The following is a 26,263-nucleotide window of genomic DNA, read 5'->3' as shown; positions in this document are numbered from 1 at the left end:
TCAAAGCCAGAACACTGCAGTTAGGTAGGGTTTATTATCTTACATGGGAAGCCTTTTTCTCAGAGGCAGGAGTGTGGTTTCCATCTCTTCATGTGTTCCACCTCAAAAGTTCTGGCCTTTTTGCAATTGGGCCTAGAGCAGGCCCTCTTCATCCTCTCCCAGCATGCACTAGACCTCTACCCCAGGGACTGCTCAAGAGACAGCAATAACCACTAAGTTTGGTGATCTCTAATATTTACTTACCACTGCAGAATCAAACAATCTGTTCATCTTTCTGGAGGGTCCAAGTAAAGGTATTTTAGACCAGATCCAAGTAGCAGTATCTTCAGAAACTGACTGCAGAATCCTACAGGTCCAAAGAGTTTCTCCCTTTTGGGGTTACCAGCCACTGCACAGGGGCTGTCGGAGCTGCTTGTGTTTCAGAAACTTTTCCACACTACCCCGTCTTTTGACGCCAGTTTGGCTCCCACAGTGCTGATTTTTTTTTTTTTTTATGCACCATACTTTTCATTACATTAGTTCTAGGGACAAAGATCCTGTTTACCTGGTGGTTTATCCTCTTTTAAGTTGTTCTGGTGGTTTGGCCATTGTTGGTTCACCTTATTCTTTCCTTTCTACTGCTTTTAGAAGTAGCCTTACCCATTAGCCTAGAGCAGGAATGGGAAACCTTCAGCTGTTGCAAAACTACAATGCACATCATTAGAGATGAGCGAACCGGGTTAGAGTCCAAGTCGATCCGAACCCGAACGATCAGCGGTGGCTGCTGAACTTGGATAAAGCTCTAAGGTTGTCTGGAAACCATGGATACAGCCAATGACTATATCCATGATTTCCACATAGCCTTAGGGCTTTATCCAAGTTCAGCAGCCACCGCTAATCAAATGCCAAAAGTTCGGGTTTGGATGGACTCGAGCATGCTGGAGGTTCGCTCATCTCTACACATCATGCCTGGACAGCCATGATGGGAATTGTAGTTGCAACAGCTGGAGGGCTGAAGATTCCCAATCCCTGGCCTAGAGGGAGGAGTATAGCCAGCCTAGGTACAGCCAACACATCTTCATTCTTGTGTCTGCCTCTTAAAGTGTTTTTTTTTTTTTTTTTTTTTTTATGGGGGGGGGGGGGGGACAGAAAAGATCTTTTTGTTTTGCTCCCGAGCACTTCTGCCCTTTTAAAATAAGAGATCATCTGATGTACTGAGTCAATGTAAAGGAATCTGACACCCGGGACAGAAGCCACCCTACCCCTAGATAAAGGATCTCATACTTCCTCCCTCTTTCCACGTTGAAATCACTGCCGACTCAATATGCAAATGAGCAGAGATGCGTCCAGTGTTCATAGAACTCAACTTCTCATCTGCATATTAAACGTGCAGATTTCTACGTGGGGGAAGAATCGGAACCAGCAGGAAGGGGTAAGTATATGATCCTTTATCCAGGGGTAGGGTGGGTTCTGCCCCAGGTTCCCTTTAAGTAAGATGCACTGATATTCAATTCTCAATTCCATCACTATAAACAGGGGGATGTTTTTACAGAGCTAGAGATTCCATTGCCTAGAAAAGAGATTGCTTTTACAGAGCCCTAACCCATACATCCAGTGCTCTAGTGCTCCGGCAGTCAGGTGTCCCCCTATGGACAGTTACCACAGGTACCAAATTTTATTCAGGGAAAAAAAGACTTAACATCCAGAAATAAATAAAACATTTTCCAAAATAATTTATTGTTGTCCAAACAACAAACATCCTATAACATTTTTGTCCTTTTAATACCCCATGTTTTCATGTTGTAAAGCGATAAAGAGTGTAAAATCTCCACAGAGCAGGTTCTTAAAACCTTTAAGATAAACACATTTCAAAACTTTAGAACAGTTCAGGGGTTCTGATCAGCTCCAATAATTCCAATACTGAGGCATACCGTGTAACCAAGTAGAAACTGGACGTAGTCAGACTGGATGGAGGCAACTACACAGAATCTTATATGAATGGCGTTGGTTCCCCAAATTCAACATGGCTTGTAATTGAGAATTTTTTTTTTTATAACAATGCAAATCAAATCTCAAAAGTTATTTTTTTCCCCAATAAATCCTTGTGCTGCCCCCCCCCCCCCCCCGTACTGCAGAGTCTATGCACACCCTTTACAACCATTTTACACTGCTCCATTCAGTAATCTTACAAATAGCCTTGATTAAAAATAATTTCTTCCATTTTAATCTATAAATTCTATGCAGACCTGTGTTCCTATAGTCACTTATACACCCTGTGTAGTCTGGGAACCATGTGCCATTCTATCTGTCCTATTAGAAGTAGGAAATAGGAGACAGATAGAAGGGAGTGTCATACTGTAGTAGGATCAGGGTAATGTCATCCATAACTATGGACACCCACAGATCTGCATAGGAACTACACACCAAACAATTGCCAACGTGCCTATTTTATTTAGATGCATTGTGCATAAAAATTATTGCAAAATTAGACATTCCCTTCATAGCCACCTATCTATAGTGATTTTAAAAGATTGATATAGAATACAGTAACAACTTGTCGCAGAGTTCTTCAAAGTGAAGCCTTCCACCGAAAACATGTTGTAGTAAATGCAAAAGGCAAAGAAAACTATTTATATCTATGGAATGAACTATTTGGAACCTGTTCCTTTTCCTTCCATACCTGCATAGTGCTATAGTGTCTGAGTGTTCTGTTGCCCTAGAGGCTGCTGTGTGTATTACCAGTACAAAATAAATATCTTTCAACTATGAAACGGAGCATCACTACTAGAATGATGTGTGATTTCCACTGTGGTCCAGTTACACCCTGCTAAATGCTTCCTTGTAGAGGTATAAAAAGGACAAAGAAAATGCAGACTGTTATGTTTTTGTTCCTGTCTCTTTAATACACAGTATTGTAAACCCTCCAGTAATCATTGGAATCGTCTATCAAAGCAATGAACTGGATGTGACAGCCCTTGTACAGAACATGTGGAAATGATGCAGTCCCACATTAAACCAAGTGGGTTTTCTAACTCAGCTAAAGGTGCTGAAACAAACTTTAACCACAGTGCCCCTACCTGTACTCCAATGTACATATGAACAGGAGAGGGTGACATTTCTAACCAGATATGATGCTCGCTAGGCCTCTTGTGAATTAGGCATTAAAAAAGGCTACTTAAGACATGAGGACGAAAATGTTACCTCTTCGGAATTTCTGCAATGACATTTAATACTATTTAAAGTAAGGGACTGCTTGATGGATGCCATTACTTCTACTAAATGGTAAACCGCATCAGCTGGTACGAGACTGCATCCGTAAAAGGCTCCCAGACATTACCCAATCGATGGCTAAGAAATACCAGACAATACTAAAGGTTGGTGGCCTGTTGCATCTATTTCTGATTATTCACTGTTGTCGTCAATTGGTAAAACAAGTTACGAGTTTCCTCAGAGTGACAAGAAAATGTTTATGAAGTCTTTTTTTACCTTGTAAAAATCCATAGGGCAATTCACTGTTATATGCAACGAGGATAGGGGTAACTGAATTTATATCCAACAAGTAACCAAAAGACACAGGTACTCCCCCCCCCCCCAACAGTCTTGTTTTCATGTTGCTCCATGGCACAGAAGTGGACGAAATGTACTCTGCACCATGAAGTTTGCTTTGTCAGACCATATATACAGAACAGTCAATAAAAAGCTGTTTTCTTTTTTTTTTACATATTGGCATGATTCTTGGGAGTGAAGAACCTCTTTCCTCAGGCTCCCATATCATAATCCTAAGGGGAACCAGTGTTATTTTACAGACGCAAGTGTCCCTTGATTTCTGCCTGCAATCCAGGCCGTAAAGGTGTCTCTGTAAGGAAGAAAAAAAAAATACTAAAATGAATTTAGGCTTATCAATAGTCAATATTCACAATCAAGATGAATCATTTATTACGTTATATAAATAGTTATATAAAAGAAACATCATGATAAATATACAATACAGCTGTATACAAGAAAACCAGTGCCTTACCTACAATGCTTCACCACACATTCACTGCTGCAATACTCATTATCCCAATCCTTACTCTCTATAGGAGGATTCTCACATCCAGAACGTATACACCGCAGCTGGGGGGATGGGCTGTGGGGGGGAGAACCACTCACTAGTTCAACGTCCATCTGCGAAGGTGGCGACTCCTAGAGAAAGTAATCACCATTTACTTACAACCAACCATATTAGCCCCTTCGGGACCAGGCTAATTGTCGTTTTTTCCTCCTTGTGCTTAAAAGGCCATAGCACTTTCATTTTTACACCTAGAAACCCACACGAGCCCTTATTTTTTGCGTCACTAATTGTACTTTGCAATGACAGACTGAATTTTTGCATAAAATATACTACGAAACCAGAAAAAAATTATGTGCAGTGAAATTGAAAAAAAAAATAATTCTTTTTCTTTGGGGGGGGGGGGGGGGGGGGGGGGGGGATCGTGTTTTTACACCGTGTGTCCTTTGGAAAAACTGACATGTTTTATATGTTTCTCAAGTCGTTACGATTAAAACGATATGTAACATGTATAACTTTTCTTTTATCTGATGGCCTGTAAAAAATTCAAACCATTGTTAACAAATATGTTCCTTAAAATCGCTCCATTCCCAGGCTTATAGCGCTTTTATCCTTTGGTTTATGGGGCTGTGTGAGGTGTCATTTTTTGCGCCATGATGTGTTCTTTCTATCAGTACCTTGATTGCGCATATGCGACTTTGTGATCGCTTTTTATTACAATTTTTCTGGATTTGATGCGACCAAAAATGCGCAATTTTGCCCTTTGGGATATTTTAGCGCTTACGCAGTTTACCGTGCGAGATCAGGAATGTGATTAATAGTTTCGGGCGATTACGCTCGCGGCGATAGCAAACATGTTTATTTATTTATTTGTTTATTTTTATTTATAACCTGGGAAAAGGGGGGTGATTCAGACTTATTAGGGGAGGGGCCTTTTTATTGACAACAACACTTTATTTTTTTTACACATATAATAGAAGCCCCCCTGGGGGACTTCTAGTATAGACACTCTGATTTCTCATTGAGATCTTTGCTGTATACTTATACAGCAAAGATCAATAAGATCGGCACTCGTTTGCTTTCGCTGCTGCAGCCGAAAACAAACGAGTGCCGAGGCGGGGACGGCGCCATCTTGGAGCGGTCCCCGGCTGGCTTCAGTAACGGAGACCGCTCCTCCGGGACACCGTCCCGGGGGAGCGATCTCCCCCACTAGACACCAGGGAACGGCTGAATCCGGTAATTGGAGGCATCTGTCATCTTTGACAGCTGCCTCCGATTATCTAATTAGCGGGCACGGTCCGATCGCCACCCGGGATCGCGGCGGTTCAGAGCTCTGAACACCCGCACGAGGACGTACAGTTACGTCCTCGTGCGGGAAAGGGTTAAAGGGGTTGTCCAGCGAAAATCTTTTTCTTTCAAATCAACTGATATCAGAAAGTTCTATAGATTTGTAATTTACTTCTATTAAAAAAATCTAAAGTCTTCCCATACGTATCAGCTGCTGAATGTCCTGCAGGATATGTTTTATTTTCAGTCTGACACAGTGCTCTCTGCTGACATCTCTGGCCGACACAGGAACTTTGTCTAAGTTTTCTATAAATCCCCATAGAAAACCTCTCCTGCTCAGGACAGTTCCTGTCTCGGCCAGAGATGTCAGCAGAGAGCACTGTGTCAGGCTGAAAATAAAACATTTTCTGCAGGACATACAGCAGCTGATAAGTATAGGAAGGTGTGAGATTTTTTAATAGAAGTAAATTACAAATCTATATAACTTTCTGACACCGGTTGATATGAAAAAGATTTTTGCTGGACAACCCCTTAAAAGACACTGACCATTACCAAACATATCAGAGAAATCTTTAAACCTCATTCACATACCAGTCATTTTTGTACCATTAATTTCTATAAGCCCTCACACATCTCCATCATTTTCATACTAAGACAAGTATGACGATCAAGTCTTTATATTATACACATTTGCTAGCACTTCAGCTGTCTTTTCCACAAAGAAGCTTTCTCAGACAGGCCAGGCATACAACAGCTCTCAAATTAATGTTCTTCAAAGAAATAAAACTTTTGTGTTATTACAACTGAACTGAAACTTACCTCTTGCACTACTTCTGTTAACACTTCCACATGCTCAGGTGAGCCAGAGACCTCTGGGGAGGTGGGTACATTGATAATTGGGATTGCTTTTGCTTGGACCTGAACAGTCTGTGGTTGGGGTTGAAGAGGAGGGGGTATGATCTTGATCTGCAATGGAGGAGGCTGAAGCACACTGAGCCGCACTTTCTGCATAGGCTGCAAAGGAGGTGGCGACTGAAGGATGGTAATAGATGGCTGCTGTGCAGGAGCCATCTGCTGCAGACGTGGGGGCTGCTGCATCTGCTGTAACGGTGGAGGTTGTAAGCGCGGGGGTAACTGCATTGCTGCCTGAAGTACAGAACGCGTAATTCTCGCCTGTGGGCTGGGCTGCAACTGATGAAGAGGAAGACCTCTTGAAGTTACCACAGTGGCTGGGATTACTGTCACCATGCCCTGAGACATTGCGATAGATGTGGGAATCTGTCCTGCCTGCAGCATTTGCTTTGAAATTATTATTTTAGCAATGCTGGGCTGAGCAGGGGCAGATGACTGAGGTGGCGGTGTAGGGGCAGGCGGTGGAGTTGGTGCTTGGATACTAGTGGGTGTAGATGGTGAAGAAACACACTGTGGAATGCTGGAAGCTGTCACAACAGAGGGGGATGGAACTGGCGATTCTGAGAGTAGAGTCGGAGCGGCAGGAGGGTCCAAATCCAACGTCTCGACAACCACCTGTTTAAATGAAATAGAAAAGCATTAAATGATTCCCTGAGATAGAGTAATAAATCACAGAGGACACAGTGACTTGTTTGGCAGAGGTGGGAATGCCCCAAGGTGCCCAAATAAAGCGCGATTACAAAACTATGATAAAAATTATTTACATGCCCAACATCTAGACCCTCCTCTTAAAGCATACTTGCACTTCCAGGTAACATTTTTCAGGATAATTTAACATAACACTATTTCTGGCCATTACATAACTTATTTATTGATTTATTATTATTTTTTTAATAAAGAAAAAGAAGGTAGAAGTATCTATCACATGGTAAAAGCACAACCAAATCCTGCTGCTTGTTGATGACATTTTACATCATGACATCACAAACCAAAACACATAGAGGTATATGGCACTCTTACTAGTCTGCTGCTCTGCAGATTTCATCTCTGTCAGTTGTGCCTGAGCTTATGGGTGTAGATTGGGCTCCAGGATCCTGCTCTTCTATGTCTCCACACACACTCTCAGAAACAGCAGCATGGAGGACATTGTAAAACAGTGTAATATGTGAATACAGAACTGTACTAGTTCTCCCAAACACCCTGCTTCCTCCGCCCGAGAAGTTAGCAGTGGAACATAACGCACTACTGGTTACAACACAGGAGTCCAAACTCCTTAAGCTGGCCATAGGTTATAAATGTTATGGCCTCACTTGGGCTAAGCAGGAGGTGTACACTATGAGGGAAATGTATCAAACTGGTGTAAAGTAAAATAGTCTTCCACTCAGATTCCACTTTTCTTTCCTCACAGATTCTTTGAAAAATGAAGGCTACAGCTAAATATGTAATGCCATACAGACGGGAGTGGGAAGTGAAACGCTGTGCTCCCACACTGCATTTATGTGGGAACACAGTCTTTTAGCACTTAGTGGGTGCTTATCCACATGTGCAAGCCCAGGTCCCGCAACCGCATGCACTAGTCACGGCCACTAGTGCAGCAGGGAACAGAAGCCTCCATTTACTAACTATGTGATGAAGTTTTAAAGGTTTCTCTCTGTCTGTTTTTACAAGCAGGAGACAGATACACTCTGCAACTAATCATTGCACTGAATCCCTTATAATATTACTGCTCTCTTGGTCCCTTAGATAAAGCAAAAATTACATTTGTGAGAGGGGCCATTAAAGGGGCAATCCTGTACTTCACCGGAAGACTGACATCCTGTTTATACAGGAAAACAAGCCCCAGGCTAGCAGTCACGCTCATTATTACCTGTGACATTTGGTTTTCCTTGTACAAAGCTAAAGCCTTCAGATATTCCTTTTTTGCAGCTTCTGTTTTTCTTTTGTAAACCTGAGGAAAAATAGGTACCAAGAAAGAGTTGTTTCTGATCAAATACATACGTGAAAATTTCTTGTGAAATTTAAAAGCTGTGATTTAAAAAAAAAAAAATTATAATTTTTTTTTCTATTATACGATAGATAATTTTACCACAGTTACCTGCTTCTGCTCTTCTCCAAGACTGTCCCACATAGAAGCCACAATTTTGGATACCTCCCCAAAAGTTGCATTAGGGTTTTGTCCCTTAATGGCAGCTTGCGTATCACGGAAGAACAGAGCATAGGCAGAAAGTGGTTTCTGAGGCTCATTGGGATTTTTCTTCTTTCTTTTTTTTGAAGGTTTCTGTTTCTTTACTTGTTCAACGACAATATTCTTAGGAGCCGTTATCTGAAAGTGAGATGGCAGACACAGCAAAGTGAATAGTATGACACTACACCACACAGGGAGATTTATCAAACCTAGTGCAAAGGAAGGGTGGAGTATTTACCCACAACAACCAACCAACCAGACTGCTGCTTTAACTTTTCAAAAAGGCTCAAAAATAAAAGCTTAAAGCGTAACTGTCATTTCAGGGTCATTTTTCAGAAAACATTAAATATCAATAGTACAAGCGATTTTAAGAAACTCTGTAATAGGTTTTATGTACTAAAAGAGTTTCCTTCTGTACTGAAAAAGCAATCTCCCAGCCTCCCCCCTCACATCAAATGAAGCAGGATTTCTGTCTCCATTATGTGGCTATGGAGAGGGGAGGGGCTGTTAGGAGTGACCGAGCACGGAGGATTTCTGCACAGCACAACACCCTGCAATCTTCTCTCAGTAAGTTCATAGATAAGCACTGACCTTTCTGACACCTGAAATTAGCGTTTTAGCTGCCCAGACAGTCTACAAACCTTCATGTCACCTCTTCCTGCTCCCTCATCTCCCTCAGCCCCTCCCCCCTTCATAGGCTTACAATGGAGAGAGCAGAGCCCGTCTTCACTGGCTTCTCTGTAATGAAGACGTGTTTGCCTGATAATGCACAGATAAGAAGTCAGGGGGGGGGGGGGAGGCTGGGAGATTGCTTCTTGAGTACAGAAGGAGGTTTTTTTGGCTGATAAAACCTATTACAGAGTTTCTTAAAATCGCTTATACTACTGATTTCTGCAATAAAAAAAACATGACAGTTACGCTTTAAAGTGTCACTGTCGTGAAATTTTTTTTTGCAGAAATCAATAGTCCAGGCGATTTTAAGAAACTTTGTAATTGGGTTTATTATCCGAAAAATGCATTTTTATCATGAAAAAGCAGTTTGAAGCTCTCCCCCCTGTCTTCATTGTTCTCCTATGGAAAGAGCTAAAGAAAAGACCAAAACAGGATAACAAAGAGTTAATCTACAAATCCCTCACGGGATATCTCCTGTGACAGTCACCAGTGACCTGTCTGAGCTCAGATTACAGCTGTCACCCAGCTCCGTGCCTGTAATCCTCTGTTATCTGCTTTCTGCTGCCGGCTAACTCCCTCCTTCCTCCTCCCCCCCTCCCCTCTCCCTAGAGCAGACAGGGTACGTCTCCTGCAACAAGTCACAATTTTCAGATTATTCAGAGTGGATGAAAAAGAGGAAGGAGGGGGGGGGGGGACCTGGGAAAAGGCTTTTTACATGCAGATAATGGCAGATTTGGCTAATAAACCCAATTACAAAGTTTCTTAAAATCGCCTGGACTATTGATTTCTGCAAAAAAAAAAAAAATACGACAGTGACTCTTTAACCCCTTAAGGACAGAGCCTGAAATGGCCTTAAGGACCGGAGCAAATTTTATGAATTTGACCAGTGTCACTTTATTCATTAATAACTTCGGGATGCTTTTACCTATCCGGCTGATTCTGAGATTGTTTTCTCGTGACATATTGTACTTCACATTTCTTGTAAATTGGAGTCGATACTTATAACGAATCTTTATGAAAAAACCCAAAATAGCGTGAAAAATTGTGAAAAAATGCATTTTTCCAACTTTAAAACTTTTCTGCTTATACAGAAAATGGTTATACCACATAAATTATATATTAAATAGCATTAGCAACATGTCTACTTTATGTTGGCGGCATTTATTAAACTATATTTCATTTTTTTTAGACAATAGGAAGCTTAAAACATTAGCAGCAAATTTCCAAATTTTCAGTAAAATTTCAAAATCAGATATTTTTAGGTAACTGTTCAGGTTTAAAGTGTATTTGAGGGGACTGTGTGTTAGAAAGCCTCACGAAGCACCCCATTTCAGAAACTGCACCCCCTAAACTCTGCAAAAGCACATCCAGAAAGTTTTTTAACCCTTTAGGGGAGTCACAGAAATAAAAGCTAAGTGTGTAAGAAATTTGAAAATTTTAATTTTCTGTGCAGAGATTTTATTGTAATCCAATATTTTTCATAATTATAAACCTATTACCAGAGAAATGCACCCCAATATTGATTGCCCCATTTCTGCAGTTTATAGAAATACCCCATATGTGGCCCTATTGCGCTATTTGACGCAACCACAAGCCTCAGATATAAGGGAGCGCCTAGTGAATTTCAATGGCTCCGTTATTTTTGGTCATTTTTGACTGTACCACTTCAGGTTGGCAGAGGCTCTGGGGTGCCAAAACCTAAAAAAACACCCCTAAAGGGACACCATTTAGAAAACTACACCCCTCAAGGAATGTAACAAGGGGTGCGGTGAGCATCTGGACCCCACAGGTGCTTCACAGATTTTCCAAACAATATGGCTTGAAAAAAGACTAAAGTATTTTTTACACTAAAATGTTGTTCTAGCCTTCAATTTTTCATTTTCACAAAGGGATAAAAGGAAAAAAAAAACACAAAACATGTAGCACAGTTTCTCCCGAGTACGGAAATACCCCACATGTGGACATAAAGTGCCAAGCGGGCGCAGGACGAGCCTCCAAAGGGAAGGAGCGCCAATTGGCTTTTGGAAGCTGGATTTCACTGGAATGGATTTCAAGGGCCATGTCGCATTTACAGAGCCCTCGTGCTGCCAAGACACTGGAAACCCCCCACAAGTGACCCCATTCTGGAAACTACACCCCTCAAGGAATCTAACAAGGGGTGCACAGTGAGCATATGGACCCCACTGGTGACGGGCACAAATGTGGAAAAATGTGACGTGAAAGTGAAAATTTTCATTTTTTCACTTTCATGGCACAAATGTGCCCGTCATCCAGGGGTCCATATCCTCACTGCACCCCTTGTTAGATTCCTTGAGGGGTGTAGTTTCCAGAATGGGGTCACTTGTGGGGGATTTACAGTGTTTTGGCAGCACAAGGGCTCTGTAAATGCGACATGGCGTTCATCATCCATTCTAGCCAAATCCAACCTCTAAAATCCAAATGGCGCTCCTTCCCTTCGGAGGCTTGCCCTGCACCCACATGGCGCTTTATGTCCACATGTGGGGTATTTACGGACTCGGGGGAAATTGCTCTACACATTTTGTGTGTTTTTTTTCTCTTTTAACCCCTTGTGAAAATGATAAATTCAAGGCTAGACCAACATTATAGTGTAAAAAATTTAATATTTCATTTTCACGCCACATTGTTCCACATTTGTGCCCGTCACCAGTGGGGTCCATATGCTGACTACACCCCTTGTTACATTCCTTGAGGGGTGTAGTTTCCATAATAGGGTCACTTGTGGGGGGTTTAACTGTCTTGGCAACACAGGGGCCTTTTGAATGCAACATGGCCCCTCGAAATCCATTCCATCCAAATCCAGCCTTCAAAAACCAAATGGCGCACCTTCCCTTTGGAGGCTTACCCTGCACCCGCATGGCGCTTTATGTCCACATGTGGGGTATTTCCGTACTCAGGGGAAATTGCTCTACACATTGTGTTTTTTTTTATCTTTTAACCCCTTGTGAAAATGAAAAAATCAAGACAAGATCAATGATTTAGAGTAAAAATTTTAAAAAAATTACACTAAATGTTGGTCTAGCCTTGATTTTTTTTCCATTTCCACAAGGGGTTAAAAAGAAAATGAACACAAAACGTGTAGGGTAGTTTCCCCTGAGTACGAAAATACCCCACATGTGGACATAATTTGCCATATGGGCACAGGGCAAGTCACCAAAAGGACAGAGCGCCATTTAGAGGCTGGAATGGGGGATGGAGGCCATGTCGCAATTACAAAGCTCCTGTGCTGCCAGAACAGTAGAAACCCCCGACAAGTGACCCCATTCTGGAAACTACACCCCATAAGGAATCTAACAAGGGGTGCAGTGAGCATATGGACCCCACTAGTGATGGGCACATGTGTAGGACATGTGCCGTGAAAATAAAAAATACCATTTTTTTCATTTTCACGTCCCAAATGTGGCCGTCACCAGGGGGCCATATACCCGCTGCCCCACTTGTTAAGATTCCTTATGGGGTGTAGTTTCCAGAATGGGGTCACTTGTGGGGGGTTTCTACTGTCCTGGCCGCACAGAGGCTTTGTAATTGTATCATGGTATCCTCTAATGGGAATGACGGCCATACCTATTTAGCTGGGGAAAAGGGACAATTCTAATTTATTTGGGGGTATTAGGCCAATTATTAGTTTATAAGGTTGGAAATGACAGGTGTCCATCAAATTCAACCTGTGTTGATCCAGAGGAAGGCAAAAAACCCTCGTGAGGCAGACGACAGTAGCCTCATCACAGGGGAAAAATTCCTTCCCGACTCCATAATGGCGATCAGAATAATCCCTGGATCAACGTGACCCCTGAAATAGGAATAAGGGACAGAATTTAGATAATGTAGAACCCCAATGACGTGTAGTGCGCCTTGGAGCGATCCAGTATGCAGAGGCCGGGGGGATCAGGACAGGTGTCACACTGGAAAATGGTGTCCTTCCTGATCCCCCTGTTACACCACACTCTGCACTTCTTCTGGGGTCTCCTGTTCTCCAGTGTGGGGGACGTCACCTGGAAAATGTTGTCCTGGTGCGATACGGGGTCCTTCATATCCAGAAGCGCTGGGTCCGCTCCATGGCTGCTAAATATTAGGGCTCTATTACTACTTCTGATATGTTCGGATCGTGCCGCAAGCTACAGTAGCTCGGGCAGCGAGGGACCGGAAGAGGGGGTGCTGGTATAAAGGTTATCCCCGTACGGGTGGTGGTGACCTTTATCCAGCAGTGGGAAGATCAGTTCCCGGACGATCTCCCCACTAACTCCGCGGTTGGGGGGGGGGGGCATCTGGCGGCTGGATTCGAGTGTCCCTTCCTTCATACACTCTAAGGGTACGTGCACACTGCGGAATCGCGAAGGATAACCCTTTGTGCATTCCGCAGTTGGCACCCGCCGGCGGACTGATGCAGGCGCACGTCTCCGTCCGTGTCGTAGACTCCATTCTATGCACGGGCGGATTCCGCTCTGCGTCCAACGTGTTGATGGAATGACGGATGATGGAATCCGCCCATGCATAGGATAGAGTCTATGACACGGGCGGAGACGCGCCCCTGCATCAGTCCGCCGGCGGGTGCCAGCTGCGGAAAGCACAAAGGGTTATCCTTCGCCATTCCGCAGTGTGCACGTACCCTAAATCTGTAAGTGTACCCTGAGGTACTCTCACAGAGTTTGTAGAATTTCACGCCATACCGTCATCTCTTATTGGGACGGTACTGGCGGAAAAGACGTGTCTGGGGGGCAGCGTACGCTACGCTACTCCCAGACACGTCACTGGATGATGAGGAGGATGAGGATGAATGGAGGAAAGAAGGATCCCCCCAATTCATCCTCACTGGCTGTTTCGGTGTCGGAGGCAATAATAATGTATGCGTCCGACACCGAAAACACCCTGGGGGCCATCTTTATATGGGGATTGGTATATGGGGTATGTAGTGGTGTAGTGTAAAACTTTATTCAATGTAGTGTGGTGTAATGTAGTGTTTTTTTACGTGTTTTTTACAGTAAGTATACAAAAAAAACCTACGCCAAAAATGGTGTTGCTGATGAATGCCGCACTTATGTTCGGCACTTATAAGCAGACCGTGGCAGTAGGATATAAAAAAAAAAACACCCTACGCCAAAAAGGAGGAGTTGCTGATTAGCAGCGCACTTTCGTGCGATGCTGATCAACACTCAGCGGCGATAGGGTGCGGAAAATAGAAAAAAAAAAAATTGGGAAAAAATTTTTTTTTTTTACTACATTCTGAACATCCCTGTAGTGGCTGATACGTGTATTACACTTATCAGCCGCTAGGGGGCAGCAGAGCGCAAGATCCGAAAATAGACGACGCTGGAGCCGGAAAAATACGAAAATAGACGACGCTGGAGCCGGAAAGAGACGATCGGGACTCACGGAAGAAGCCGAAGTCCCAACAAGAGGAAGTGGACGCCGGGAACCCGGAAGACGCCGATCAGGACCCCGGGACAGGTGAGTAATGTACAAATACCTGCTCCGGACCCCTCAGCTACCTAGCTGAGGGGTCCGGAGCAGGTATTTATTACTTGTGGGGACTTTGATCGCCGTGAACGGCCGGCCGTTCACGGCGATCGGGACGGTGGTACCGTGACCACCATTACTTTTTACAGTAATGGCGGTCGGTGCCGTCCTCGGACAGCACCGACCGCCATTTTTTTCCGGGTCATCGGGCCACCGATGGCCCGGAAAGGTTCCGATCGCCGCTATGGGCTTATCAGCCAATAGCGGCGATCGTCGGCATGGGGGGGGTTAACAACCCTCCATGCCGACAGGGAGAGATGGCCTGCTATGTATTATAGCAGGCTATCTCCCCCGATCGGGACCCGGCCGGCCGCGGCGCCCGTTTAAAGGGATGACGTACCGGCACGTCATGGGTCCTTAAGTGACAGTGATCCATGACGTGCCGGTACGTCATGGGTCCTTAAGAGGTTAAGTCAGGTTGCAATAGGCAAGAGCTCCAATGCTCCTTCCCTTACAAATATGACTGCTGAGCGCTCGTGTAGATTTGTGCAGGAGAAGTCTGGAAAATTAATAACTACACTGCGGCCAGGGGGTTGAGGGAACATAATATAGAACCTATACTTACCGGTACCCTGTGCCCTTAGTACACCACAACTCCTCGGGAAAGGGTGGGACAAAGCCCACTTAGCCAGTCAGTGACTTGCCTTGCTGAGTGGGGCATCCATCAGCCAAGTGGCAACGTATCGAGAAGGGATTGGTGCAGAAGCGGGGCACGACGCTGCAAGGCCACGGGGACTGATGAATATATGTTCTTTATTATATTCCAACACCGCCTTTCCGTTCTTAATTTTTATTTGCCCAGACTTCTTTTTTGAAGGAACTATGTACCCACAATCTGCCCCCCCCCCACCCAAACCACTTAGGATTGCTCCTAATCATCACCTGTCTAAACACTGTACAGGTGCCTAAATGATCCACCACATGTGCAGTGTTTAGACAATTGATGATTAAGAGAAATCCTGTCTGGGGCTTTCCTAATGGTGAAGAGGGCAAGAAGGAGGGACAGAGAGGCGGTGCAGGCCTAGGGCAAGGGTACTCTGGGCCACGCCAATTTGACACAGGGCTGCAAAATTAAAAGTTTTTTTTTTTAAGGAAAATAACTGAATCACCTGCTGAACGGACCCCAGGACAGATCTTGGATTAAAAGCCACTATCCGAAGGTACAAGCGGTTTGGGGGGGGGGGGCAGATTGTGGGTACAGAGTTGCATAAATGTAAGTATTACTTACAAGTGCATCTTTTTGACACAAAAGCCCATGACTACACTGCTAATAAATCCCTCCCAATCCTGTATATTTATTGCTGCCAAACAAAGAAAAAAAAAACAACATAAAACCTAAACTTAACATTTATGCAATACCAAAAACAAACTTACCCTTCTAAAGTCTTCCATGTCTTCATCGTGCAGAGAACTTGTTGGAGAAGGGGTAGGAGAAAGATGATCCTCAGGGGACTGAACTGGAGGTAAAATTGTACCACCGCCAAGGCTCAAACCAAGCTGGGAGCTCAACTCTGACTGATCAATAGTAGTTAGCTGACTATGAGCCAGAAGACCAGATGATATGTCTGTCATCGAAACGTCTATGGTGACTGGGGGATTGGCACTGTAAGTGGTGACAATAGGGTGATCCAAATCCTATATAAACCAATATTGACACTAATTATTAAGGTGACCGCATACAAAAAAAATCTTTTCAAAGCCTTAAAGTGACACTGTCACCCCCCTATTTGCATTTTGACTGCTCTCCACAGGTGTAAAAAGGTAAATGTTACAGCTTTCATTACTTATTTTATATCACACCTCATGGTGCTTGTTCTGGTAAAAAGTCGTTTTTATCACCTGTGGATTGGTATATGTGGGTGGGGCCTCGCAGCCTTTGTGGCACTTTGCTCCACCCCTAGTGCCACTTAGCCACGCCCCATCTGTGACGGCATCATCGCATAGTAATGAAAGCTATAACATTTACCCTTTACACCTGTGGAGAGCAGTCAAAATGTAAATAGGGGGTGACAGCGTCACTTTAAGTTTTTACACTGTAAACATAGAAACACCTTTACCATGGTTAATCCAGATCCAAGCAATCCTCCAGCTTGCTCCATAACCTCGTGACTCATCTCCACTGGCATATCCAAAGTCTGTACTCCATATTGTGCTGCAAAACCTCCATCTTGGACTCCTGTAGGATCCCCAAGGTCATCAAAGTGTCCAACCACATCGGAGACTGCCAAAGAAGGATCCGAATCTAGAGAAATAGGTGGAATCTCAAACTCCTCGTCCCCTAGGTTGGGTGTATGAAAGGTCTGTATAAGAGAGTTAAGAACATTAACATTAGAACACAAACTAATAAAGGTAGAGTAAAAAATAAATAGTCACAATTTTTAACAAGGTTATTTCTTCCCAAAAATTTTTTTTATCCTTTTTTCACAAGCAGTCTATACATCTAGATTGTAAAGTTCAGTGCCCTGTATTGTGGAAATAAAGACAATTCTGTAGATTGTATTGTCAAAGACGGCCCCCATATCCTGGATAATGTCTAAAGAAGAGAATTCGTTTATAAGTCCGTATCCATGAGCTATGTAATACAACCCACTATGCAAACAAGGAACCTGCCCATGGCATATAATAGCATCTTATCTATATAACTCCCGTTTGTTCTGACTTCTTGCTGCTATATAACTTTATGTAACACTTATAATAAACGAGTTCTACCTTGACATGGTGTCAGAATGGTTCTTCATACGCGTGTGTGTAATATATATATTATATATATATAGATCAGATATATATATACACACACACACACACACACACACACACACACACCCCTAATTTGGAGCAGATAGACAACAGTCTGGTACGGATTGAGTACCGTCCATAACACCTTGTATGTAAATTACCTCCCGACATGCCTTACTACCATTACCTAACATTTAGCTGCTATTCAAAACATATGATAAAGTTATCAGGAGGACTTTCTTCTCTGTCGGCTAACAGTTATTGAAGATGTACGGCCACATATCACGTACTGACCACTTATCTCTAATGGGACTCGCAGAATCATAATTCACATGCAGCTGTGTCAGTTTAGTGCTGTACTGCTCTGGTCTCTGGGATTACACTTCTTCATAATAAATTTTGTTGCTCAGAGTCCCATCTACAGCTACATGTTCAGTGAATGAAATTTAGCCAGCAGGATGGCCATATTTCATGGTGTGCACCCAGGCCATGTGTTTTCAGCCATAGAGAGGACAGAGAAGGGAAGAGTTAAGCCCGATCTTAAACAAGCAGGGACCTTGGCGGGCATCTACAGGCTGGAGAGATAGGACAGAAGATACAAGACAGTCTTCTAGGGAGAATCATTTAAGCTGTGTACAAGTGTAGAGAGAAAATAGAGCTCATACAGTAAGCTGCAAAGGTTGTAGAAGAGTAATTAAGCAATGTTTTTAATACAGACCCATGAACAGCATGTTATTTGGCACCATGATAGGTACAAAGCAATAACCACCACTGGTCATCGGGTGATAAACCAAGGCAGCCATATATATGTATATAAATAAAGGAAATTCTGTAATGTAGAAGTTAGTTTTCTTACTAACTAGAACTTATGGATACATGTACCGCTCAGGGCAACATGTTGTTGTATTATTTCTAGTTTTTATATGATGACTTTTAGGCTAAATTTAGCTGTACAATAGAAATTATTTTTTTTTAAAAAAGCAATAAAATAATGTGCTTCTTGCACTTACCTCTGTCCCCGTCAAGAAAGGGTGTCCGGATCCTGTGATTGTCAGGTAGCTGTCATTCCCCCCGGGAAACTGTAGGTTAGAAATTCAGAATCATACACATGGGCATCTGGTATACTAGCAAGCAGAAGGCAAATTTTAAGGCAATATGACTGCTGGATTAGACCCCATAGAGCATGGGTCTCCAAACTGTGGCCCTCCAGCTGTTGCGAAACCACAACTCCCATCATGCCTGGACAGCTAAAGCTTTGGATTTGGCTGTCCGGGCATGATGGGAAATGTGGTTTTGCAACAGCTGGAGGGGCCGCAGTTTGGAGACCCATGCCATAGAGCTTTTGTCTAGTACTGATACATGAAGGTGTACATAGGGTTTTTCTAAATTACCATAGAAGCCATTCCTAATACCCCACTCCCCTCCCTATGTACCTTACGCCTTGCTTGAGTTATCAGTGAAGAGAGAATAAACCACTGCCACTATCTCCTGATGAAGAGAGCGAAACGTGCGTCGGGCTTGTGGTCCGGACGGGGGTAAGATCTCAGTGTGTGTGCGGTGCCTGGACGCTGGTGTGTGGTCACATATTAACTGCAATTGTATATGGCGTTTTACTTTTGGTGCTCCTCTGTTAGTTGGTGGCCAGCTGAGGAATTACGTACCTGTTTTTCTCTATAGATTATATAGTACTGGTTTAGCTGTCCACTTCTATGTTAGGGTGTTCTAGTTCAACATCACTATTAGTGACCACCAGATGGCAGCGTTGTAATTAGTGATGCACGATGCACCGAAATATCGATACTACTATCGATATTTCGGGCAGAAAAACGGTTCGGTACCAGGATTTCCTGGTATCGAAACTTTATGTTAAGTTGCGTAATAGCGCAACTTAACATGAAGTGTAGTTCAGAGAACACGGCCGGCGACTAACTGAGCGCCGGCTATGTTCTCTGGGTACAGCCCCCTGGTGTCCCCTCCTCCGCCCGCGCGCTCTCAGCTCCCGACGGCGCGGAATTCAAATAGCCGGCACATAGCGATCGCTAGTGTCGGCTATTTGTACATGCCGCTGTCACAACTGACAGCGGGCATTTAATCCCTCCCAAGCCGCTCCATATGCAGCAGAGGTCTGCTGCATATGGAGTGGCCCCCACTGCTAATGACTGCGGCCCGCGATCCCGCAGGCGGCAGTCATTTAACCATTATCAGTCTCCCCACCCCGGGACCGGCTGGTGCAGCGGCGTCCCCCGTACCCTCCAGTTCTCTATCTTCCAGGAGCCGCCGGTGCAGCGGGGGTCCCCCGCACACTCCAGGACCCACTAATACAGCGTGGTTCCCTGCACCCTTTAGCTCTCCCACCAGGACCTGCCGCTGCAGTGGGGTCCCTCCACAATCCTGTCGCCATCCCCCCAGGGCCCGCCGGCACAGTGGAACAACTCCCAGCATATCTTTTTGTGGGGAGTTGTGCACAAGGAGGTACGCTGGGAGTTGTGTCAGGAGGCTGCTGCTGCACTACAACTCCCAGCAGCATACCTCGTTGTGCACTAGTACAACCCACAGCATACCTCTTTGTGCACAAGGAAGTATGCTGGGAGTTGTAGTGCACAAGGTGGTATGCTGCTGGGAGTTGTTGTGCCAGGAGGTTGCTGCTGCACAACTGAAACTCCCACCATACCTCCTTGTGCACAACAACTCCCCACAAGAAGGTATGCTGGGTGTTGCAGTTGTGCATTAGCAGCCTCCTTGTGCACTACAAGTTCCAGCATACCTCAGTGTCCACTACAACTCCCAGCATACCTTCTTGTGGGGAGTTGCAGTACACAAGGAGGTATGTGGGGGTTTTAGTGCATACGAAGGTATGCTGGGAGTTGTTGTGTCAGGAGGTTGCTAATGCACAACTGCAACTCCCAGCATACCTTCTTGTGGGGAGTTGTAGTGCACAAAGAGGTATGCTGGGAGTTGCAGTTGTGCAGCAGCCTCCTGACACAACATGCCAGCATACCTCCTTGTGCACTACAACTCCCAGCATACCTCCCTATGCACTACAACTCCCAGCTTACCTTCTTATGTACTACAACTCCCAGCATACCTCCTTGTGCACAACTCCCCACAAGACGGTATGCTGGTACTTGTAGTGCATAAGAAGGTATGCTGGGAATTGTAGTGCATAGGGAGGTATGCTGCGAGGTAGAGGGGAAATAAAAAGTGTTTTTAAAAAAAAAATAATAATAATAAAGGTTCCAAAAATCTCCCTTTTCCCTTTTTTTATTTCACAATAAGTAAAAAAAAAAAAAAAAAAAGGAACATACATGTATTTGGCAACCATTGCATGCATAATTGTCAGAACTATAAAATGTATCCAAAGTAGTGATGTCACGATACCAGAATTTTGAGTTCGATACCAATACTTGATTTTTTAGTTCGATACTCAATACCAGTTCGATACCTCGAAAAAAAATACAACCCCACCCTTATAAGATCAGCCCCCTCCTCTCCTGACATCCTCTGTGCTGCTGTGACCTCCCCATAGATCAGCACACTCCTCTCCTGACATCCTCTGTGCTGCTGTGACCTCCCCATAGATCAGCACACTCCTCTCCTGACATCCTCTGTGCTGCTGTGACCTCCTCTATAGATCAGCACACTCCTTTCCTGACATCCTCTGTGCTGCTGTGACCTCTCATAAGATCAGCACACTCCTTCCTCTCCTGACATCCTCTGTGCTGCTGGGACCTCCCCTATAGATCAGCACCCTCCTCTCCTGACATCCTCTGTGCTGCTGGGACGCTGTGACCTCCCCTATAAGATCAGCCCCCTCCTCTCCTGACATTCTCTGTGCTGCTGTGACCTCCCCTATAAGATCAGCCCCCTCCTCTCCTGACATCCTCTGTGCTGCTGTGACCTCCCCTATAAGATCAGCCCCCTCCTCTCCTGACATTCTCTGTGCTGCTGTGACCTCCCCTATAAGATCAGCCCCCTCCTCTCCTGACATCCTCTGTGCTGCTGTGTCCTCTCCTATAGTATCAGCCCCCTCCTCTCCTGACATTCTCTGTGCTGCTGTGACCTCCCCTATAAGATCAGCCCCCTCCTCTCCTGACATCCTCTGTGCTGCTGTGACCTCCCCTATAAGATCAGCCCCCTCCTCTCCTGACATCCTCTGTGCAGCAAGGGACCAAACATTGTGTTTATTGGGGACAGCATGGGGGGGGGCAGTAGTGGACGGATTGACGGGGGGGGGGGGGGATCCAGGTTGGGTGAACAGCCCAGGGTACATTTAATCCGCCACTGGGTACAGACTACAACCCCCACACTGCAGGGAGCTGGTGAAGGCTGCCAGGTCTGGACAGACAAGAGAGGGTTACTCTGCCTGGCAGGTCAGTTCCTGTCAGAGGGCAGGGGTGTAAGGGCAGGAATGTTAGGGGCACACTAGAGGGCAGGGATGTGGGGGGGGGCACACTAGAGGGCAGGGATGTGGGGGGGGGGCACACCAGAGGGCAGGGATGTGGGGGGGGGGCACACCAGAGGGGCAGGAATGTGGGGGGGGGGGGGGGCACACCAGAGGGACGGGATGTGGGGGGGGGGGGGGGCACACCAGAGGGCAGGGATGTGGGGGGGGGGGGGGGGCACACCAGAGGGCAGGGATGTGGGGGGGGGCACACCAGAGGGCAGGAATGTGGGGGGGGGGCACACTAGAGGGCAGGAATGTGGGGGGGGGCACACCAGAGGGCAGGGATGTGGGGGGCACACCAGAGGGCAGGGATGTGGGGGGCACACCAGAGGGCAGGGATGTGGGGGGCACACCAGAGGGCAGGGATGTAAGGGGCACACCAGAGGGCAGGGATGTGGGGGGCACACCAGAGGGCAGGGATGTGGGGGGCACACTAGAGGGCAGGGATGTGGGGGGCACACCAGAGGGCAGGGATGTGGGGGGCACACCAGAGGGCAGGGATGTAAGGGGCACACCAGAGGGCAGGGATGTGGGGGGCACACCAGAGGGCAGGGATGTGGGGGGCACACCAGAGGGCAGGGATGTGGGGGGCACACCAGAGGGCAGGGATGTGGGGGGCACACCAGAGGGCAGGGATGTGGGGGGCACACTAGAGGGCAGAGATGTGGGGGGCACACCAGAGGGCAGGGATGTTTGCAATGTCTGCACACATCCCCTGCTCTCACTTACTGCGGTACCACTCAAAGCATGAGGCTTGTCAAAGCAGAGGGGAGGGGGGATTTGTAAAGGGAGTTTAAGGTGGAACAGACAACCTGAACCTCGGCCAGCAGGAAGATTAACTTTTGCTGCTGGCCAAGATTCAGGCTGTCTGTTCCACCTTAAATTAGCTCCCTTTACAAATCCCCCCTCCCCTCAGCTCCGGGAAGCCCCCAGCTGTCGGACCTCCGTTCCTCCGTGCATACTCATGTGTGCACACTCAGGCCGGTCAGGAAGCGCAGCCACCGAGAGTGCACACATGAATATGCATAGGAACAGCTCTGCAGATGGACGGAGGGCGAGCCGGCATCAGTCAGTCTCACCAACCTCACACTGAGTGCAGCCCTAGACACAGCTCCTCACTCCGGCTGCATTCCAGGAGGGACAGGAGGCTGAGGTGTGACGGGCTGCGGGTCATTAGCAGCGGGGGGTCTGTTACACATAGTAGCCGACCCCCACTGCTTCTGGAGAGGCTCAGGATGGGTCAGATGCCGCTGTCAGTTGTGACAGCGGCTTCTGCACAGTTATATAGCCGGCACATGCGATCGCTGTGTGCCGGCTATAACTTCTCACTGCAGTGAGCGGAGGAAAGGGCGGGCGGAGGAGGAGGAAGGGGCGGGCGGAGGAGGAGGAAGTGACGCCAGGGGGCAGGGGGCGGCACACAGAGAACATGGCCGGCGCTCTGCTAGCCGCCGGCTGTGTTCTCTGCTCTATACTTTATGTTAAGCTGCGTTATTAGGCAGCTTAACATAAAGTATCGATACCAGGAAATCCTGGTACCGAATCGTTTTTTTGCCCGAAATATCAATAGTAGTATCGATATTTCGGTGCATCGTGCATCCCTAATCCAAAGTGATCAAAAAGTCAGATAAATAAAAATGCTGTACATAGGGGCATCATATTCGCAGTCTGGGCGGGGGGAAATTACAGTATATTTGTATTTTTACATTTTTTTTTTTCAAACTTTATTTAGTATCGAATTAGTATCGAGTATCGAAATAAGAAAGCTGGTATCGGTATCGAACTTAAAATTCTGGTATCATCACATCCCTAGTTGTAATTGGCACATATTACGCTATAGCACTTTAGCATAGATATATATATATATATATATATATATATTTATTTGGTTGGTTTACCGCACTGAGATCTTTCTCCCCCTCTGGCCTTAGTGTTATCTGTGTCATTCCCCATGGAAATTTTGAGTTTTTTAATATTATGTATATGATGTATATGGAAATAAAGGATTTGTTATACTTTTAGATTATTTGTGCAATTTCTTTGGTTGTGTGTATAGGTTTGGTTGCACAGTAGATTTATTTAGGCAGGACTTTGTTTTGGGTTGCACTGCCACAAAGCATGGGATTTTACATGCAGATGTCCCTGCATGGAATCCGCAGTATATATGCTACATATGAATATACCCAAAAAGAGTATTGCTGGGATTAAAGGGGTAGTTCACCAAAATGTTTTTCTTTCAGATCAACTAGTCTCGGCAAGTGCCAGAGATTTGTAATTTACGTCTATTTAAAAAAAAATCTCAAATTTTCCAGTACTTGCCGTATGTCCTGCAGGCAGTGGTGTAGTCTTGCCTGTCTAAGGATCCTATTCCATGGAATGATAATCGGCCCTATCCGGCTGATTATCGTTCCGTGTATTAAACACAACGATCATCGGCTTATCATTGATATAGGTTTGGACTTATAATTGTCGGGCACCAACTGCGCATCACTACGTGTAACAGCGGATTGCGGCCGGCGGCTGACCTCCTGCGCTCTGCTTTTCCCAGGGTCCCCTGTGCTGCAGCTTCAGAGCGGCCTGTCTTAGCTAACTGGCTGAGTGGTCTGTCAGCTAAGACAGGCCGCTCTGAAGTTGCAGTGTGCGGGACCCGGGGAGAAGCGGAACGCAAGAGGAGCCCTGAACCACGGATAGGTAATGTATGCCGTTTAAAGCAAGGGTAGCAAGGACATCGATAACGATGTCCATGCAGCCCTTGTTAAACAATTATTAGGCTGTGTAATAGGCCCAATAAACGAGCGCCGATCTAGCAGATCGATGCTTGTTTACAGTTATTGTCGGGCCATGTAATAACACCCTAACACAGTGCTCTCACCTCACACCTGTCTGTGGAAGGATCTGTACACAGCAGGAGGTTTTCTATGGGGATCTGCTACTATTACTCTGACATGGACAGAGGTGGCAGCAGAGAGCACTGTGTCAGACTGGAAAGAATACTCCATCAACAGTAACGTCCAAAATAGTAAAATTCTAGGGAAGCCTAGGATTAAATTATAATGTCTTTTTTTTAATAGCGCAGGGCTACTGGCACATTGCTTTTAATAATATTTCACTAAACACTTTGCAAGCCTTGCTGCTTGCATTACTAAGGAGAAGTGGTTGAGAGGGTGTTATTAGTGATGTAACCAGAGAAGACGGGGTCTGTAAAGCAGCGTCACCTGTATACAGATCTGCACACTGGTGTCTACACCCGCTGAAGTATGTGCACCTTATGGAATAAAAGAAACACGTTTTCAACAGAATCAGGCTGTGTTCACACTACATTTTTGCAATATGTTTTTTTTACCCCCCCCCCCCTTTTTATTTTGCAAAAAACGGATGAACGACGGATGCATGTGTGTGAATCCGTTTCTCCATTGAATTAAATTATAAAAAATAATGGATCAGTTTTTTTAACGGACACAAAAATGAGTCCGTTAAAAAAAACTGATCCTTCTTTTGTAATGGAATTAAATGGAAAAATGGATCAAAACTGATACACAGACATGCATCCGTTTTTTTGTTTTTTTTTGCAAAAAACGGATGGGGAAAAAAAAACGGATTGCAAAAAGATAGTGTGAACCTAGCCTAAGTGGTGAGTGACGCATCTTCTTTTGGAGATAGCATTTTTATAGTGATAAAAACTGCACCTGTCTCAGTACACATTCACACATACAGCATATACTACAGACGAGTGGCTGGCACAAGTATACCATAGCATGCCCACTGAGGGTGAGATATCTAATCCTGTGTAGAGGAACAGTTGCCCACAGCAACCAATCAGATTTCTTCTTTAAAGGGATTATCCAGCACTACAAAAACATGGCCACTTTCTTACAGAGACAGCCCCACTCTTGTCTCCAGCTTGGGCAGGGTTTGCTGCTCAGTTCCATTGAAGTTAATGGAGCTTAATTGCAAACCGCACCTGAACTGGAGACAAGAGTCGTGCTGTCTCTGAAAGAAAGTGGCCATGTTTTTGTAGTGCTGGATAACCCCTTTAAAAGAAACTGGTTGCTAAGGGGAACTGCTTAATTGATCTACACAAGGTTTGAGAAACCTTCTGTGAAGTACGGTTACAGTACACATCCTCATCACTTTAAAGTGCCCAGGCTCCCTTAGTGGGAGGAAACCCTAGCCCCTCCATGAGAGGGTTCCATTGATTCTAATGGAGTCACATCATGGAGGGGCTGGAGTTTCTTCCCACTAAGGGTGGGTCGGCCCACCTCCAGTGATGGGCCTGGTGGTACAGTCACTTTAATGATGTATAGCCTGAGAAGGGTCCCCTTTATAAGGCCCCATTCTGCGGCGGAATTGTCCGATGCGGAATGCCGTTAGCCTCCCGCTCATAATGGAAGTCTATGGGAGGTGCGCGCTCCTGCTCTGTCCGCGCTGAAGAATGAACGTGTTCATTCCTCAGCGCGGACAGGGCAGG

The 26,263-nt window shown here is 45.4% G+C and overlaps 1 protein-coding gene across 2 annotated transcripts in view; it reads right to left on the bottom strand.

Annotated features, from left to right (window-relative positions):
- Nucleotides 1-1,688: 1,688 nt before the first annotated feature.
- Nucleotides 1,689-26,263, bottom strand: part of TOX4 (TOX high mobility group box family member 4) — a 37,924-nt gene continuing 13,349 nt past the window's right edge. For both annotated transcript variants that reach the window (XM_069961591.1, XM_069961590.1), the window contains exons 2-9: nucleotides 18,365-18,433; nucleotides 16,676-16,918; nucleotides 15,993-16,253; nucleotides 8,325-8,552; nucleotides 8,097-8,177; nucleotides 6,137-6,844; nucleotides 3,998-4,164; nucleotides 1,689-3,835 (exon numbers count right to left, since the gene is read on the bottom strand). In XM_069961591.1, the coding sequence (XP_069817692.1) occupies nucleotides 3,775-3,835; nucleotides 3,998-4,164; nucleotides 6,137-6,844; nucleotides 8,097-8,177; nucleotides 8,325-8,552; nucleotides 15,993-16,253; nucleotides 16,676-16,918; nucleotides 18,365-18,433 (1,818 nt within the window). In that variant the 3' untranslated portion in view covers nucleotides 1,689-3,774. The remainder of the gene's footprint in view (nucleotides 3,836-3,997; nucleotides 4,165-6,136; nucleotides 6,845-8,096; nucleotides 8,178-8,324; nucleotides 8,553-15,992; nucleotides 16,254-16,675; nucleotides 16,919-18,364; nucleotides 18,434-26,263) is intronic.

This window comes from Dendropsophus ebraccatus, chromosome 3 (assembly GCF_027789765.1).
Source record: "Dendropsophus ebraccatus isolate aDenEbr1 chromosome 3, aDenEbr1.pat, whole genome shotgun sequence".
NCBI lineage: Eukaryota > Metazoa > Chordata > Amphibia > Anura > Hylidae > Dendropsophus > Dendropsophus ebraccatus.
The sequence above is the reverse complement of the archived record's forward strand: the minus strand, read 5'-3'. Positions and strand labels throughout refer to the sequence as shown.